Genomic DNA, 15,934 nt, shown 5'->3' on the forward strand with positions numbered 1-15,934 from the left:
TGTCCCCTGGCCACGCGTGTCCCCAGATGGGTCATGCGCAATGAGGTGACACAACCCTCTTGGAGACACACATGGCCAGGGGGACATGTCCTCTGGGGACACGCGGCTGGGGGATACATCCCTCCAGGGGACACGGCACATACAGGCAGGGGACATGTACTCCCAGAGGACATGTCCCTGCAAGCTGGGGAACACATTTTTTTTGAGGGGGGGGGGGACACGCTACTAGGGGACACGTCCTTCAGGGGAGCATATATGGCCGGGGGACACAGTGCTTTGGAGGTCACCCACCCCAGGGGGACACAGACTCCCTACATCCACATGCATGTACCTCATCTGGGGGTGCCTGTGCAGGGTGACCCCCTGCATCCACATGTCCCCCTGCCACCATGTCGGGTCCCATCCCCGTGGGGCTGCCACCCTGCCATGTCCAAAGCCTCTGTCCAGCAACTGGGAACCAGTTTGCAATCTATAGCTCCCAGTTTGGGGTCCCCCCACCTATGGGAACAGACCATCCTGGTGACCGCAAGGGTCAAGGCAGGGGGACAGGGGGGTTGCGGGGGGGCAAAGGCACGGGGGGTGGCCCCCCCGCAACCCCCCTGTCCCCAAGCCCCACTATATGGGCTATGCCAGGCTGGGGGGAACTGCTTGGGGCTGTGCCCCCCCCCCCCAGGCATGAAGGGGTTAAGGGGCCCCATCCAGCTGTGCAGCGCAGATGTGAGATATGCAGATGAGGCAGAGCAGGTTTTATAAGGCGGGTGCGAACCCAGCACCCCACAAAGCCTCAATGCCACCCCCATAGGTAGGTGCCACCTCCTGGGGAGCTGCTGTCCTGCTTTGGGGTGGCGGGACTGTGGGGGACAAAGATGGGGTACGGGGGATGTTGGGGTCAGGGGACTATTGGGAACCTCCATCCGGCTCCGGGGTGGTGGGATTGGGGGGGGAAAAAGAGGGGGTAGGGGGGATGCTGGGCTGGGGAAGCCATCGAGAGCCTCCATCCTGCTCCGGGGTGGTGGGATTTGGGGGGAAAAAGAGGGGGTAGGGGGGATGCCAGCATGGGGAGGTTATTGGAAGCCTCCATCCTGCTCCGGGGCAGCAAGACCAGGGGAACTGGGATGGGGTAGGGGGGATTCCAGGGTGGGGAGGTGGTGGCCCTGGTGACCGTGCTCTCTAATGGTGCTCTCCCCGTCCCATGCAGGCACTGCTCTCCGTTCGCCCCGTGGCACGCTGCCCGCCGCCCCGGGCAGGATATCATCGTATACTGTAAGTTCACTATGAGACACTACAGTATAGATGATGTACTCCCCCGGGCTGCGCCCACCGACGGGCCCAGAGCGCCGGCTGCGACGTGAGACCACGGCGTGGGGCACGGAGGGATGGGGTTACACGGGGCTGGGACGTGGGACACGGGACCGGAGGATGTATGGGGTGGGGAAGGTTGGGGGGACGGGGGCACCCCGAGGTGGGGGCAACTCCGGGCGCAGCCAGGGACCAGCGGCCGGCGGGGAAACCGTTACCATTACTGAGTTTAGTAATGGTAACGGTTCTGCCGACGGTCGCGCACGCGGCACGGCATGGTACGGCACGGCACGGCACGGCATGGACACAGTGATGGAGCCCAGGGGTTGGGGATGGGGCAATAAAGGGGGTGATGGCACCATGGCTCTGGCTCTCCTTCCTCACTGCGTCCCTGGGGGGTCCGGGCCCAGCAGTGGGGCTGGGTCACTGGGGTGTACTGGGGTGTACTGGGGTGCTGGTGGGGCTGAGGGGGTGCAGGACGGGACAGGGAACCTTGGGGTGCCTTTGAGTGTTGGGGGGTGCAGGGGTGCCTTGGGGTGCAGGGGGTCAAGGGGGTGCGGGCAGGGCTTTGGGGTGCAGGGAGTGCTGGAGTGCATTGGGGTGTATTGCAGGGGGCACTGGGAAGAACTGGGAGGCACTGGGGTGTGTTGTGAGAGAGACTGGGGAGACTTGGGGAACATTGGGGTGTGTTGCAGAGGGTGCACTGGGATGCCCAGGATTACATTGGAGAAGAGAACTGGGAGCATTGGGGCTCGCTGGGGAGCATGGAGGAGCAGTCGGATGCATGGGGTGTGTTATGGGGGCACTGGGCATCCTGGGGTGCACTGGGATGGGTTGAGGAGTGTTGCAGGGAGCACTGGGACACACTGGGGTGTGTTGTGGGGTGCACTGGGGTGCACTGGGCTGTGTGATGGAGCACTGGGGTGCACTGGGTGTACTGGGGTGTGTCACAGGGGCACTGGGTGCACTGGGCTGTGTGATGGGGCAATGGGGTGCACTGGGCGCACTGAGATGTGTCGTGGGGGGGCACTGGGGTGCACTCGGCGCACTGGGGTGTGTCGCGGGGGCACTGGGGTGCACTGGGCTGTGTGATGGGGCACTGGGGTGCACTGGGGTGTATCGCAGGGGACACGGGGGTGCACTGGGCTGTGTGGTGGAGCACTGGGGTACACTGGGTACACTGGTGTGTGTCGCAGGGGGCACTGGGGTGTGTTGCGGGGGGCGCTGGGGTGCACTGGGCGCAGTGGGGTACGTTGTGGGGGGGCACTGGGGTGCACTGGGCTGTGTGATGAGGCACTGGGGGCACTGGGAGCACTGGGAGCACCGGGAGCACCGGGCCCTGTACCAGGGTGCTGCCGAACTGCGCCTCGCGGTGTGGCCGGCAGGGGGCGCTCCCGCCGCGGTGTCCCCGCCCATCGCCCCGCCCACTCCCCGCCCACTCCCCGCCCACCCAAGCCCGCACACCGCCCGCCGCCCTCCTCCTCCTCCCCACATCCCCCTGCGGCGGAGAGCGGCGCGCTGGCCCCGCCCGCCCTCTCTTTATGCTCTCCCGCTTTGCGCCAATGAGGGCGGGTGTCGCTCGCGCTCCCAGCCTGCCCCGCGGCGGGGCAAGATGGCGGCACACGTCGCCCTGGCGGTGTCTCGGGCCGTGCGCTGGGCCGTGAGGGCCGCCGCGGCGGGGCCGCTCCTGCCGGGCCCAGGTTAGGCCTTGCTCCGGGGTGGGGAGGCGGCCGGGGCCGTGAGGCGGCGGGGGCCCCGCCGCCGGGCGCGTTTCTGAGGCGAGCCTGGTGGCGGGGCCGCTGCAGAGCGGGGATGTGAGGCCGAGGCGGCCCGAGCGGGGCCGGCCCCGGGAGCCTTGGGTGAGGAAGGAGGGCTGCCCGGGCGCTGCGGGTTGGGGTGAAAAGGGGGCGACACGATTTTGGGGATTTTTCGGTATATGCGGTGTTTGCCGCTGCTGTCCTTCCAGCCCGTCTTCTGGAGAGCTGCACCCCGCGGGCCACCGTGCTCCCTGTCCGCTGGAGTGCGAGCAGCTCCGGGCTGGGCAGCATCCTGGGCATCCCTGCTGAGAAGCCGAGCGATGACCTGGGCCAGCACCCACCGCCCGTTGCCACCAGCAAAGGTGAGTGGTACCAGCTGCCACCCAGGTCTCAGCGCTGGGACAGATGATCCTGATCTGCTGTGGGGTTTTAGCAATGTTCAAAGCTCTTCCTTTTCCTTGGTAGAGGAGCAAGCCCGGCTGATACGGGATCAGCCTGACCAGCCCCAGAACCCCAAGGTTTTAAGAATTGCCATCATTGGAGCACCCAATGCTGGGAAGTCCACACTCTCTAATCAGCTCTTGGGCAGAAAGGTAAAGCTGGGGTGGAGCAACAAGTTCAGGTTGCTAAATTGCCTTTTTTGAACTATTCTGGCTGTGTAACATGCTTAACTTCTTACAGGTTTTCCCCGTTTCTAAGAAAGTGCACACAACCCGATGCAAAGCCCGTGGTGTTGTCACGTACGAGGACACGCAACTGGTAAGCTTTCAGACCCACTCCTCCCTTGGACAGTGGGGACTGTTAGGCAGACATTGCATTGCAGGGTTTTCTCATTTGTATCCCATGGGGTCCCTTCTAATTGCACAAATATAAGTTTTAGCTTGGCCACTAACTGCAAGCAAATTTACAAGATCTGTCTTTTCTTTTTCTAGATCATTCTGGACACACCTGGCCTCACTAGTCCCTTTAAAGCCAAAAGGTATCACCGCTGTTGTGGGTAGAGCGGGGGGCGTCCTGTCCATTGTGGTTTGATAAAACCAGAGAGCGATTTCCACTGAACAAAGCTTGTAAAACAAGAGTGACAGAAATGTATATCTTCAGCCTTAATTTGGTCTCCAAGTTTATTATTGTTGCAGTTTCAGTAGCACACATTGCCTGTGGCATCCCTTGAGCACTATTACATTTGATTCTGCATATGTGCATGTAAGGAGGGATGTCACAGCCCATAAGGCAGCCTTGTGGCAGCTCGGATTATGGAAAACACTGTTTTTCCCCCGCTTTGAGGGGAAGGAAGACGATTGTGATCAAGTGTGTCTGGCTTACTCATTTGCATTTGTCTTTTCAGACATAAATTAGATAAAGCCATGCTGACAGACCCATGGGACAGCATGAAACATGCGGATTTAGGTGGGTACTCAAGTCCTCTTGGATGAAGCCAAATCCTTTACCTGCCACAGAAGTTTACAGCTCTCTAGCTGTGGTATCTGTATGCTTATGGGGCAGCAAACGCAGCCCTGGGAGTGTGAACTTGTGAGGAAGAAGGGAAGGGCAGTGAAAAGATTTGAAATATTGAGCTGAGGAGGGGATAAGAATTGCCTGGTGCTGAGGCGAGGCAGCTTGCATTAATAATTGGGCTTGGATGTTAAGTTTTAGCATGTGTGATGTCATTACGATGACAGGTATAAACTGCATATTATTGTTTTACCAATTAAAATGCCCCTTTTTGGTTCCATCCATGTACTCTCCTGTAGAAGAGAGAGAAGTAGCAGCAGGAGGCAAGTGACCATAGGCTGTAGGGAAGCTGAAAATGAACATTTTGGAAAATGCAAGTTCATTCTATTTCCCTCGCTCTTTTCTGGCAGTTCTTGTTATGGTGGATGTGTCGGATCACTGGACACGAAACTCTCTGAGCAAGGAGGTGCTGAAGTGTCTTTCTCAGTTTCCCCAAATCCCCAGTGTCCTGGTTCTGAACAAGGTAAATGAGGAGCTTGTTCTTTCTGCCTTCTACAATATGTTAGGCTGGCATCTTCAGACAGTACCAGGCATCAGCAGTGATGTGTTTTCAGGTCATTGAGTCTGGGTGTGTTAAAAGACATCGGTTTCCCCCTCTGTTGCAGAATATTTAAGTGTGTATGTATGTATACGTGCTGCATGTGCAAGCATCCCTGAAACTATATGCTGCAGTCTGAGGTTTAAATCAGCCTGGGAAGAGGAGCTGGCACCACAGGGGAGGTTGGCCAGCAAGAATCTCAGCAGAGCTGCCAGAGAAGGTGTTGCTGTCACGCAGACAGTGTTTGGATAAGCTGTGTTGGAACTGCCGACATGCTCTGGTTTGGCCTCTGGTCGTAAAACTGTCCGGCTCTGTTGCAAAATCCTTGTCCTGCAGCAGCTGCCTCCCCTGAGTGGTTTCTTCTGGCTCCTTCAGATCCAGGGCCCAGCTGCCAACCTCATTTAGGACAAATTTCTGACACCTCTCTCTCTCTCACTTTAGGTGGATCTGCTAAAGAACAAGTTTATCCTGCTGGAATTAGTAACTGAACTAACAGAGGGAATTGTAAATGGAAAGAAACTGGAAGCGAGATCTGCATTTAAACATAATTCCAGTTCTTCAGCAAAGTCTCCTCTTCAAATCACTCAGGCTTCTCCACATGAGAATAGGGACCCTGAGTCTCCCTGTCTGCAGGAAACAGATCAAGCCCAAGAAGGCTCTAGCTTGCACAACACCAGTGATATGAGGGCTTCTGAGTCCAGTCTTGTCACAGAAGAAGCAGAAGGGCCAAAGTGCTCTGGACCCAGAGATCTAAAAAATACGAAAGGCTGGCCGTACTTCCAGGAGATCTTCATGCTGGCAGCTCGCCATGGGGAGGAGGTGGATACGCTCAAGGTAAATGCAGTCTGAACTTCTGTTACACTTTGAGACTGGTGTGCTCTTACCCTTGTGGGATTCTGGTACTTCATACTGAGCTTCATCTCCTGTAAGGAAGTAGCAGAGCTGGTCTTCTTGGCCTGGTGGTGGTGGGGGGGTGTTGTCTGTCAATGTGGAGTATGTCCATACTGTATCTCTAGAATTTTCTGTACAGAACTCTTTTTATTTGGGGCTCTCCAAACAGTAGCGTGTTCATAATGATGAAGCCACTGGACACGTTATCTTTCAGCTGCAAGGGATACCGTGGGCTTTTGTAACTCATGCAAACAGCTCTAGGGAGGTGTGACTCTTTGGCAGGGTTTGAGTTTCAGAAGCTTCCCTTTCTCCTTTCCCTGCCAAAGAGACTAAACTACTGCCCTGATGCCTGACTAGCAGCGACTCACTGCAAGATGAGCACAGGGGTTGGTGGCACCGCGAGAGTGGTACGTGACAGCTGATGGGTGTGATGTGTGTTTTGTGCTGACAGCGGTACCTCCTGATGCAAGCCAAGCCAGGCCCTTGGGAGTTTCACAGTGGGGTCTTGACCAGCCAGTCACCTCAAGAGATCTGTGATAATATCATCAGGGAGAAGGTACTGGAGTACCTGCCACTGGAAGTGCCCTACGGTGTGGTTCAGGTGGGAAGCACGTGCAAGCAGACTTGCCTTTGAGCTGTTTTATTGGAAATATCAGACTATGTGATGAGAATCCCTTTGTCTGAATCCGTGAAATCTGCCAGACTCCTTACGGGCCCCATGGGGTGACTTGGGACTCGCACATCGGGTGCTGAGAGATCCTTTGTGTGTTTGAAGGGGGGTCCTCCCCTGCGTGCTCATGTCGGGGAGCTGAGCTGGCGTCTCTAAGGGAGTGGCGTTTGCGCTTCCCAAGGCGCTTTGCAGAACTGCTGAGTGCGTGCTTGCTGTTGCAGGTGACGGAGATGTGGGAAGAAGGACCGAGTGGGGAGCTCCTCATCGTGCAGAACCTCTTGGTCCCAAGGAAGTCTCATATGGTGAGTAACAGGAGAGAGATGGGGCGCTGGGGAGTGTGAAAGGAGGTTCCCTAGGTCCAGCCACACACATCCTAGCCGTGTCCCCCTCTCCCTCAGCTGTGGGGTCTCTCTTGGGAAGAGCCAGGTGCCTGACACAGTCACAGGCTGTTCAGTAACAGCCTACACCTTTCGGAAGTTGCTGGTTGTTTAATCTTGGGATTTCTCAAACTGCTATACCCCCTTTAATTGCTTCTGTGGCTGCACTGTTGTTTTCTTGGGTGATTCCTCCTCGCAGTTAAGCAATGTAAGGAGGAGTATGATGTTCTTCTCTCTGGGTTTTAACACAGATGATGTTGATTGGAAGAGGAGGTAAGGTTATCAGCAGGATCGCTCAGGAGGCTGGCCAGGACCTGATGAATGTTTTCCTGTGTGATGTGCGCTTGAAGCTCAAGGTGGATGTGAAGAGTTGAGCTCTTTGCGTATGTTTTAACAGCCCTTGAGCTCTCTGGTCCTATGGAAAAACTGGTCCTGCGGGTATCCTGGCACTTTTGTTCAATCCAGAAACAGAGGATGATGGAATCAATATAGCAGGCTGAAGTAGAATATATTATTCTTTGGGGAAATGGCCCAAACTGAAATAAAATCTTCAGGCCTTCTACGACACCTTATCTTGTGGAAGCTGGTGATGGACATCGGAGAACCATCTGCATGCACACGATTCTAGTACTGCATTTACAGAGCTGTCATCCACTACTTTTGGGCAATGTCTCAGTCCTTGCTGTCAGGCATTTGTGCCTGGAAGTTCAGGAGCATCTTCTGTCTTTTAGCGGACAAAGGGTTGCAGTGAAGGATTATTGGCATGCGTTTGCCACCTCTTCTGAAGGCTGAAGGACTCCAGCAGTGCTCACGCAGGAGGAAGAGGCTACTGCTGCCCGCGCGGTGGTTTTATGTCGGCTTTCCTCCCTGTCCTGTTGAAGTTCATGGGTGTGAGTGTATGACCATGTAGGGAGTCGGTATTGCCCAGGCAGCCTGAGTGGAAGGCTCTGCTGGCTAGCAGAAACACTCTGTTATGACTGGGTGTGACAGAGGGAGCTCATAAAATCTCTGTAGATCCTCTAAAGGCCAGTGGTTTCCAACTCCTGTGTGGGAGCCCTTCCCACAGGCTTGCGTGTACCATCCTCTTAGATGACTGCCAGCTGCTGCTTTAATTTTGACCTCTTCTGTGCGGTAGTTTGTAAAAACGCTTGTTCCTTCTCTCCCTTGTCATCCTTTCCTCCAACTTCCTAAGCAGTTTGCTGCTCCTGACATGCGGTACTCGCTCCAGAGGGCTGGGCCTGGTCACAGACTCATCTGAGTGGATTCCTGGAGAAGTGAGAAATGGAATCGTGATCCGTTCTCTGTGTGTATACAGGCTGCTTCCCTGGCCACTGGTGAGAGGAGCAGGGAGGTCAGAGAATGGCTCGCTGGGCTTGTGAGCATTTGCTGGAGCATATTAATCGGAAAGGGAAATGGAGCAGGGAATAGGCATCTTTCTACCTGTGTACATCTTGTTTCTGGTGTGTGCTGGGGTCCTGCCTGTCCGCCCCTTTGGAAGATTGGCTAGTGAATGAACGTGGAGTGGTTTGGTCTGAAGGTGCTGCTAGCAGCATCTTATAGATGCTCACTTCTTCAGAATGGCTTGTCACGCAAAACGAGAGTGGACCCCCTTTTCTTAGGAGTTTTAATAGTTTATTGCACCAAAGTTACTTCGAAGTCATTACTCTTTGCACCAAGATCGCAGATACAAACGTAGAGGCCGTCACAGCTAAAGAAAAGCCCAAAACAGGAACAGCAGCGGGTTCTGCAGCTCGGGTTTAATGGGATGTTGGGGATAGAGAGCAACTGGCACAGGTCAGGGTGCGAGCAAGGCTTGGAGGCTGGAGGAGCAGGGCTGGGGCCCTGCGTGCCGCTCTGCGGAGCCCTTGGCATGGAGCACAGTGGAGCCTGGCACCACGTGTGCAGGCCCGGGGCTCTGCCCTCCCTGCCACTCTGAACGTGGACCTGGTGTTTGGGGGCTTGAGTTTCGTCTTCACTGTGCTCAGGTGTTTGGAGCCCTGGGGAGCTTCCTGCTAGAAATCCAGGTAAATCATCCCTCTGTGCTATTAATAAATTGACATCCCTGAGTGAGGAGACACGCAATTAAGAGATGTGGTGGGGTCTGCTGGGGACTCCCTGCTCCTGCCCGGAACTCAAACCTGTTGAGCAAACCCTGTGCCCGCCGTCCTTCTCCGGTGCAACATCAAGGAGATGCTTTACCGGCACCGGCAAAAGCCTGCGTCTGAGCCGCTGAAGGATTCTGCCATCAGGAACGCACGATCGTCTGAAAGCCAGGTTGAGAAGCCTCTGGACTGGCCTGCCTTGTTTCCCCCGGAGCAGGGGACACCGTGGTCCCTTGAATGCTGCTATCCGACTTTTGTATTTTCTTTGCAATAAAATGAGGTCCCAGCACAAGCGATTGTTCTCACCTCCTTTCTTCCTCCCCGTCAGCCAGCCATCCCAGCCGCCACCTTCCAGCCGTTTCATTCCAACTCCAACCAGGCCACTTCTATGTCTTTCCTCCTTTTCTTCCCAGCCGACCTTAGATCCCGTTTGCTGAGCTGTAGTTTCTGAAGGTTACGCCTTGCACGGGAAAAAAAAAAAAAAAAAAAAGCCGGGTAAGCACGCTTTGAGGGCTTGGAGGTGTTTCATCGGTCGGGGGTACGAGGGGGAGACCCTTCCCTGGGTGTGGCTGTGGCACCCAGAGGTCAGGGTCAGGCTGATGCCGCCGAGAAGGTATGGAGCTGAGCCCCTGGGGGCGATGGAAACACTCCAGGCGTGGGAAGAGGTGAAGTCTCCCGACTTTCTGACCTACAGTTCCTTAATGAGGTTTGATAATTAGGCTAATTAGCCCGGTGCGAGCCAATCGCAGCGGTGGAAATGGCTGCTTTAATTGACTTTAGGAGGGCGGGGGGGGGGGGGTTGTTCCTTCGAGGCCTCCTTGGTGCAGACGAGCCGGGCTGGGGCCGTGATGGAGCCTTCTCACCCCCACCGGCCCCGGTGCTCGGCGCTGTACGCGCCACCGGGCGCCGCCAGGGGGCGGGGCGGCGCGGCGCTTTTCCCGCCCCTCCCCCTCCGGCCTTTCCGGAGGGGGAACTCGGCGCATGCGCGGGGGGGCGGGGCCGGCGGGGCCGTTGGCGGGCAGCGCGCGTGCGCGGGAGCGGCTGGCGCAGCCACCACGGCGAGAGCGGGCGGCGGCGGCGGCGGCGGCGGTGGTGGTGGTGGTGAACGGTGGGGCCGGCAACGGGCACAGCGGCGGCGGCGCCATGAGGCCCGGGCAGGGGCACCGAGAGTAAGTACGGGAGGGAGGCTGGCGGCCGTTTACCTCACAGGGCGGCGGGACCGGCGCGGCCCACCCCCCCCCCCCCCCCCCCCATTGTCCTTCCCGGGTGTCCCCTCCCCCCATCTTCTGAGGCAGCGTGAGGTACCCCCGCTGTCGTGACTCTTCTCCTGTCGCGACAGCGCTACGGGGCCGCTCCCGGGAGGCGGCTGAGGGACGGGACATTTCATTTCATGTGGGTTTTTATTTGGTAAGATATTGCATAAGTCAGTGTTCAGTGGTGTGGATTTTTTTTTCATTTCCTGACCCCCGTGTATCCTTTGCTGTATCCTGCTATCTCTCTTCTCGCCTTCATGTTGTTAAACTTCAAGAGTGCATTTTAGAGGACTTGCGTATCACAGTCCTGCCCTTTCCTGTGGCTGTTGCCTTGCCACTCATTTTGTTCCTCTCTGTAGGCAGTTTCTGCACGCAGAACACTTTGAAAAATGTCGTATGATTACTGTCTCGAGCCAATACCATGTACATATATATAGTTTAAATTCTGTTGGATGGAAATAGCATTGTATGAGCCTTTTAAAAAAAATTACGCAGATGCTCCCACTCTCCAAAGTAAACTTCCTCCTCTGCTAATCTTTTTTTAAATATGGAATGGAAAAAAAGTGTACATTTTTAACATCTGGAAAGGGGAGCCCTTCATACCTACTTTATTATTCTTCTATCCAGCATTGCTCTTCATTCATCCTTCTATTCTGTCACTGTTTTTCTTAATTTTTTGTCTTCTAAGCTAGAGGAATGTTGCGTGCTTTGCCTTCATTGTGGACAGGCAAAGTTAGGTATTTGCTTGCCCTTCTCTTCCAGCTCGTGAGTCTATTCTGATTCTGGGTTGGGTTTTTTTCTTCAGCTACAGAAAAGTTCTCAGCTTTTGCCTAGAATGGGTAATGTGTTCCTAGAGCTGGTAATTCATGCATCCTTTGACTTTAAATTGTTCACAACTATGCTGAGCATTTGTGAATGAGCGTGGAGGAAAATCAATATGTGAAAAGGCCAGAGCAGGGAAGGGAAAACAGCTCTTCCAGCACCTTTTTCCCGGTCACACCATTGCCTGATTTTTAGTTTTCCTGCCCGTGAACTCTTCAGTGTTTAAATTTAGAAATGGCTTGTTTTAGAACAAGTCACTTTTAAGATCGTTTCCAGAAGATTTGTGTGTAATTTAATCCCATTCAGGTTTGCTGCTCTGCTGCTCTTATCTGTGTTTAGCTTGTTATGCGATGTTGCTCATTCTGCCTGTACCTCTCCTGGTATTTTCTAGAAATTTGGGTTTTTTTACCAGTCAAAACTGCAACAGCATTTATGAAGCCTTTTACATTTTTTCTATTCCCTGTTTCCATATATTGACAAGGTGGTATTTTTAGAATTGTTATTTTGTACATATATTTTTGTACAAAATAGCCTGCATGTTTAAAAAATAAAACTTCAGTTTTTCTGAAGGATCTCATTAGTGATTATTATTTACATACTCTAGAAATTGAATGCATGTACTTTAGAAATTAGCCAGAATAATATATTTAATATTTCTAATGTATATTCTCTTGTATTTACTATTCATTTCCAACACAGCTTAGTTTAATATTTCAGGGCGTCTTCTTACTTACAGATTATCAATGAGTGAAGTTGCTGATGAAGAACCAAAAAAAGGCTTCTCAAAATGTGACAGTACAGCGTAATATTTCAACCACTTAAATTTAAGTCGAGGCAGGAAAGAATTAAGATTTTACATACTTCCATCTAGTGTGCGTGAGGGAAATTGCATCCCCGGTTAAAATCCCAGCCAGTCTCCTCGCAGTTCCAGTTGGGCAAGGATCATCTCATCTGTTGGTCTTTGTTAAGCAGTTACTGCTGATAAACTGTGTAGCATCCCAGGGCTGACAGATTTTAGCTCTAAGTATTTATGTGGTGGTAGCTTTGCGATGTCCATAAAATGGCGACACACGAAGTTTAAGAAAAATCACCTTTCACCATGTGGTGTTCATACTCTCCTTCAGTGTGTTCTGCTCTATTTGCTTGTCATTCTGTGCTAGAATTTCAGCTGCTTGATTTATGAATTACTGCTATTGAAATAAAATTAAAGTGGCTGTTCAGTTATTTAAGAGCCAATTAAATCTGATTTTATTCTGATGTAACAGTTCAAATGAAAGTGCATAAAACACAGTCTGTGGAGGAAAGTTAGATCTAAAAATGTTTAGTGTTTATTTTTTATAATCTGTGCTTTAGACGGCTTGACTTGCCAAATACAATCCATTGCAATCTCACAGCAGTGAGTTCAGATGTTAGAAGTTACTCTAAATAAGAAAATAAAACAGTTTTGGTGTTTTCAGTGATCCTATATGAACCCTTAGCGGTGGCTGCTGGTTGGAGAATTTATTCAACCCAGAGAAATTAATTTCTCTCGTTTGCAATGCTCTTGGAGAATATAATTTATTTACTAGCCTTTGGTGACTTTCAAAGGTAGAAACAGTCGGTCTTCTGGGACTCGGGTTTCTCAAATCATGGGCTGTACTGTCTTGAGGGATCAGCATTTTTATTAGTTGAGTTTCCAGTATCAGAATGTACCAGTGACTGTGAGATCCCCTGCTCACAGGGGGTGCTCAGGACGAGATGCTTTTAGAAACACAGCCCAAGAGCCTCAAGTGGTCTGCACAGGGCAGACAGATGTGTCGTTTGTTGTGTGGTGTTGGGGAGCCGAGTTCACTCTCAATGATCTGGTGGGGCGTGGACATGCTGAAAAGCTAACGGTATCAGAAAACACCCTACCGAGCCTTACAGTCCTGAGTTGTGTTAGCAATAAATACAGCAAGTGGAGAATGAGCAGGTACTTTTCATTATGTGTGGCAATTAAAATGTATCTCTTGGTTGTGGCATTTCTTATTAGGGGAAATGACAATGCCAATCCCAGTTTTATTTTGACGATTTAACACTGTACATTCTATCTTCTATGGGCTGGGAGGGTGCTGGCAGAGCCTATTTTGATATTAAGGGTCTGGTTTGCCTCATTTTTTATTAAAAATAAGTCATATTGATGTGGATATAATTCTATTTCTAACTAGGCAAGCCTGCACTAGCACTAGCCAGCTCTCAGGTTTGTGGCGTCTGTCTCCGACAAGATCACAGATATGGAGAAAATGATTTATTTTAGTTTCCAACACTTAGATAAAACTCTGTTTTTGTGCAGATGGCACTGAAAGGATAACACATAGCTCAGACAAAATCTGTATAAAGCACCATATATTTGTACCAGAATCCAAATCTTCAGTACATCAGTAATATTGAGATTTATACTAGTATCGTACTAGCCTGGCTTTTTTCAGCAGATAGAATTAATTGCCACATGTAGAGGTCAGTGGGGTTGGTGTACTCCAGTCTGTCTGCTCCGTGCATCTTGGTGGAGTGCTTCCAGCTGCCCAGCCTGGTACCCAGAAGAGCTGTTGGGTATTGTCTGGTTGATACTGGAGAATGTGTTGGGGTTTTTGGATGGAAAACGTTAAGAGTGGTGCAGAGCAGGAGTGTGAGGACGCTCGGCTTTTTTGAGAGAATTGGAGATGGTACAAGTGTTTGTGAGGGTACTTGCTCTTCCATCAAAGGCTTTTATAAAATGCTTGAGTAGAGCGTGATAAAGAAAATTCTGATAGTTGCACTAAGTCTAAATAAATATTTACTAAACAACATTAATGGATTTAAAATGTTTTTAGGAATAGTTATTAGTCCTTCAGTCTTGTATGGTGAAGAGAGTTTTGTCTCGATGGGGGGCTGCCATTTTAATGCTTCCTGGCAGGAGGCCTATTTTGATCATGCAAATTAGGTTGGAAAAAGTAGGCTAAGCCATTAAAAAGTAGGAGAGATCATGAAATTTTAAATTTTTAAGGTGGCTTTTTTCCTAATGATTAACATTTTTGTTATCATTGTTTATGTATGTCATTTCATTTCCTTAATTCTCATGTCCTCATCCCTTAACACTGACAACCTCGGTGCCAGTTGCTTTTGCGTCCACTGCTCAAAATGGAAGACATAGTCTGTTGGCTATTTTATTCCCAGCAAGGTGCTTGGAAATATTGCCACGTGGTGGGTTTTGTTGTATAATTAGAAATGCAGATACAGACTTTTTTGTTGCACCATGGTTAATTTTTTCTATTCTGTTAATGTTAATAGGGACTGAAGGTTAAACTTGGCTTATGTAAACTCTGAGTATTTGCAGGATGCTTATTGGCAAGGGGATTAATTCTGGCGGTGAGAAAGGGGCACGCGTGCAAATGGGCGAGGATCAGAGCTGGTGCCCAGCCTGCTGCTGGATGGGTGTCAAGTGAGAAGACACTGGGGTTTTCACCAGGGTGATCTCTACAGGCTCCACCTTCCCCATCAGTTTCTAGCTGGGGGAATGAGCCACTTGCCAGCAGAGTGGCACGGCACTGGTGGAACACGGGAGCCTGCTGGGGATGTGGGGAAGAGCCCCCCACTACTCCTCCTGGCCGGCATGTGGACCTGCTGGCCACCATCCTGCAGAAACACTGCAGCCCATCCTTTGCATCCCGCTCCTCTGGGCAACGAGTGCATCAGCAAAATAACTATCTTGGTGCCTGCTAGCTTGCCAGCTTCATTTAATTCCATTAATTTTTAATAGAAAATTAATGTTAAGGTAGCATACTTCTAACGTGACTTTGCCTGTGCGCAGAAAGACCCCCGTTTATGTTTGCTTTGGAGGAGAAGAGTGTTGGATCCTGCAGGAGTGAGACCCTCATGGTGGAGCCGGCAGCCAGAGCAGCGTGCGGCTTTTTGCTGGGGGACATATCTTTGTAGGGCTGTCACCTTCAGCAAATACAGTAGCAGTGCCCTGTTCCGATTCAGTGATCACAAATATTGGTTGGATTTCAAATGTATATCTCTAAAAGTAGTGCTCTGTGGCGGGGTGTTGTTTGTATGCTGTGCTGCTTGGATAAACTGAGGGGAACAAGGGATTGCCAGCTAAATGTGTGCAACAAGTGTATTGTGTGTCAGTTAGCACAGAGCCGACCTGACCAGTGTCTAGTGGAAAATGCCAAGAGTTGAATAACAATTTTATAAGGACTCCAGTAAATATTAAGGGATTTAAGGTTTCTATTGGTGAAAAAAGCACATATTTTTAACGGTGGTTTTCACTAGGAGCTAATAAAGGAGAGTTGTGTTGGAGATGGAGAGTTTGTACCCAGCCACCCAACTGTGGCTTTGCTACAGTTGATATTCTGCAGCCTCCAAAACAGTAAACTTGAAACAAGAAGGCCTGCTCTGTGAGTTGATGGTATCTTTCTCATTAAGGTAGATTCTGGGAAACTAAGCTGCATTCCTTAGCTCTTGCAAACCTTTTTAATTGTTTTTTCTCACAATCTTAGCTCGATCTTATCACGTAAGTAATTGTTGCATCATATTTGCTTTAGTCTCTCTACTGGGAAGTCAGATAATTGCTTTATACTTTATAATGGGAAGTGTTTGGGAAGGCTGTTACCTCCAAGATGCAGATGAACAGTGCAGCGACTATTAGAACACTTGCACTTCTCCCAGCTTTTCTGGAGCTCAACAGGCAGCGAGCAGGAGAAGGGAGGCATG

At 51.5% G+C, this 15,934-nt stretch overlaps 2 protein-coding genes across 7 annotated transcripts in view; both read left to right on the forward strand.

Moving 5' to 3' along the window:
* Positions 1-1,559: 1,559 nt before the first annotated feature.
* On the forward strand, positions 1,560-9,430 carry ERAL1 (Era like 12S mitochondrial rRNA chaperone 1). Of its 2 annotated transcripts, XM_049803156.1 has the most exons (12): positions 1,560-1,624; positions 1,997-2,088; positions 3,266-3,418; positions 3,522-3,649; positions 3,738-3,815; positions 3,989-4,035; positions 4,402-4,463; positions 4,919-5,031; positions 5,548-5,940; positions 6,449-6,598; positions 6,889-6,969; positions 7,296-9,430. In XM_049803156.1, exons 1-12 carry the CDS (start codon positions 1,575-1,577, stop codon positions 7,416-7,418), a joined length of 1,470 nt encoding a protein of 489 aa, XP_049659113.1. In that variant the 5' UTR covers positions 1,560-1,574; the 3' UTR covers positions 7,419-9,430. The 2 variants fall into 2 exon arrangements, with proteins under 2 accessions (XP_049659113.1, XP_049659114.1); XM_049803157.1 differs by lacking the exons at positions 1,560-1,624; positions 1,997-2,088 and adding an exon at positions 2,885-2,999.
* A 753-nt stretch (positions 9,431-10,183) lies between these two features.
* The window catches only part of FAM222B (family with sequence similarity 222 member B), a 37,134-nt gene continuing 31,383 nt past the window's right edge, over positions 10,184-15,934 (forward strand). For all 5 annotated transcript variants that reach the window (XM_049801809.1, XM_049801813.1, XM_049801814.1 and 2 more), the window contains exon 1: positions 10,184-10,315. The gene's annotated coding sequence lies outside the window, so the exon portion shown is untranslated. The remainder of the gene's footprint in view (positions 10,316-15,934) is intronic.

Source organism: Accipiter gentilis, chromosome 6 (genome assembly GCF_929443795.1).
Source record: "Accipiter gentilis chromosome 6, bAccGen1.1, whole genome shotgun sequence".
NCBI lineage: Eukaryota > Metazoa > Chordata > Aves > Accipitriformes > Accipitridae > Astur > Astur gentilis.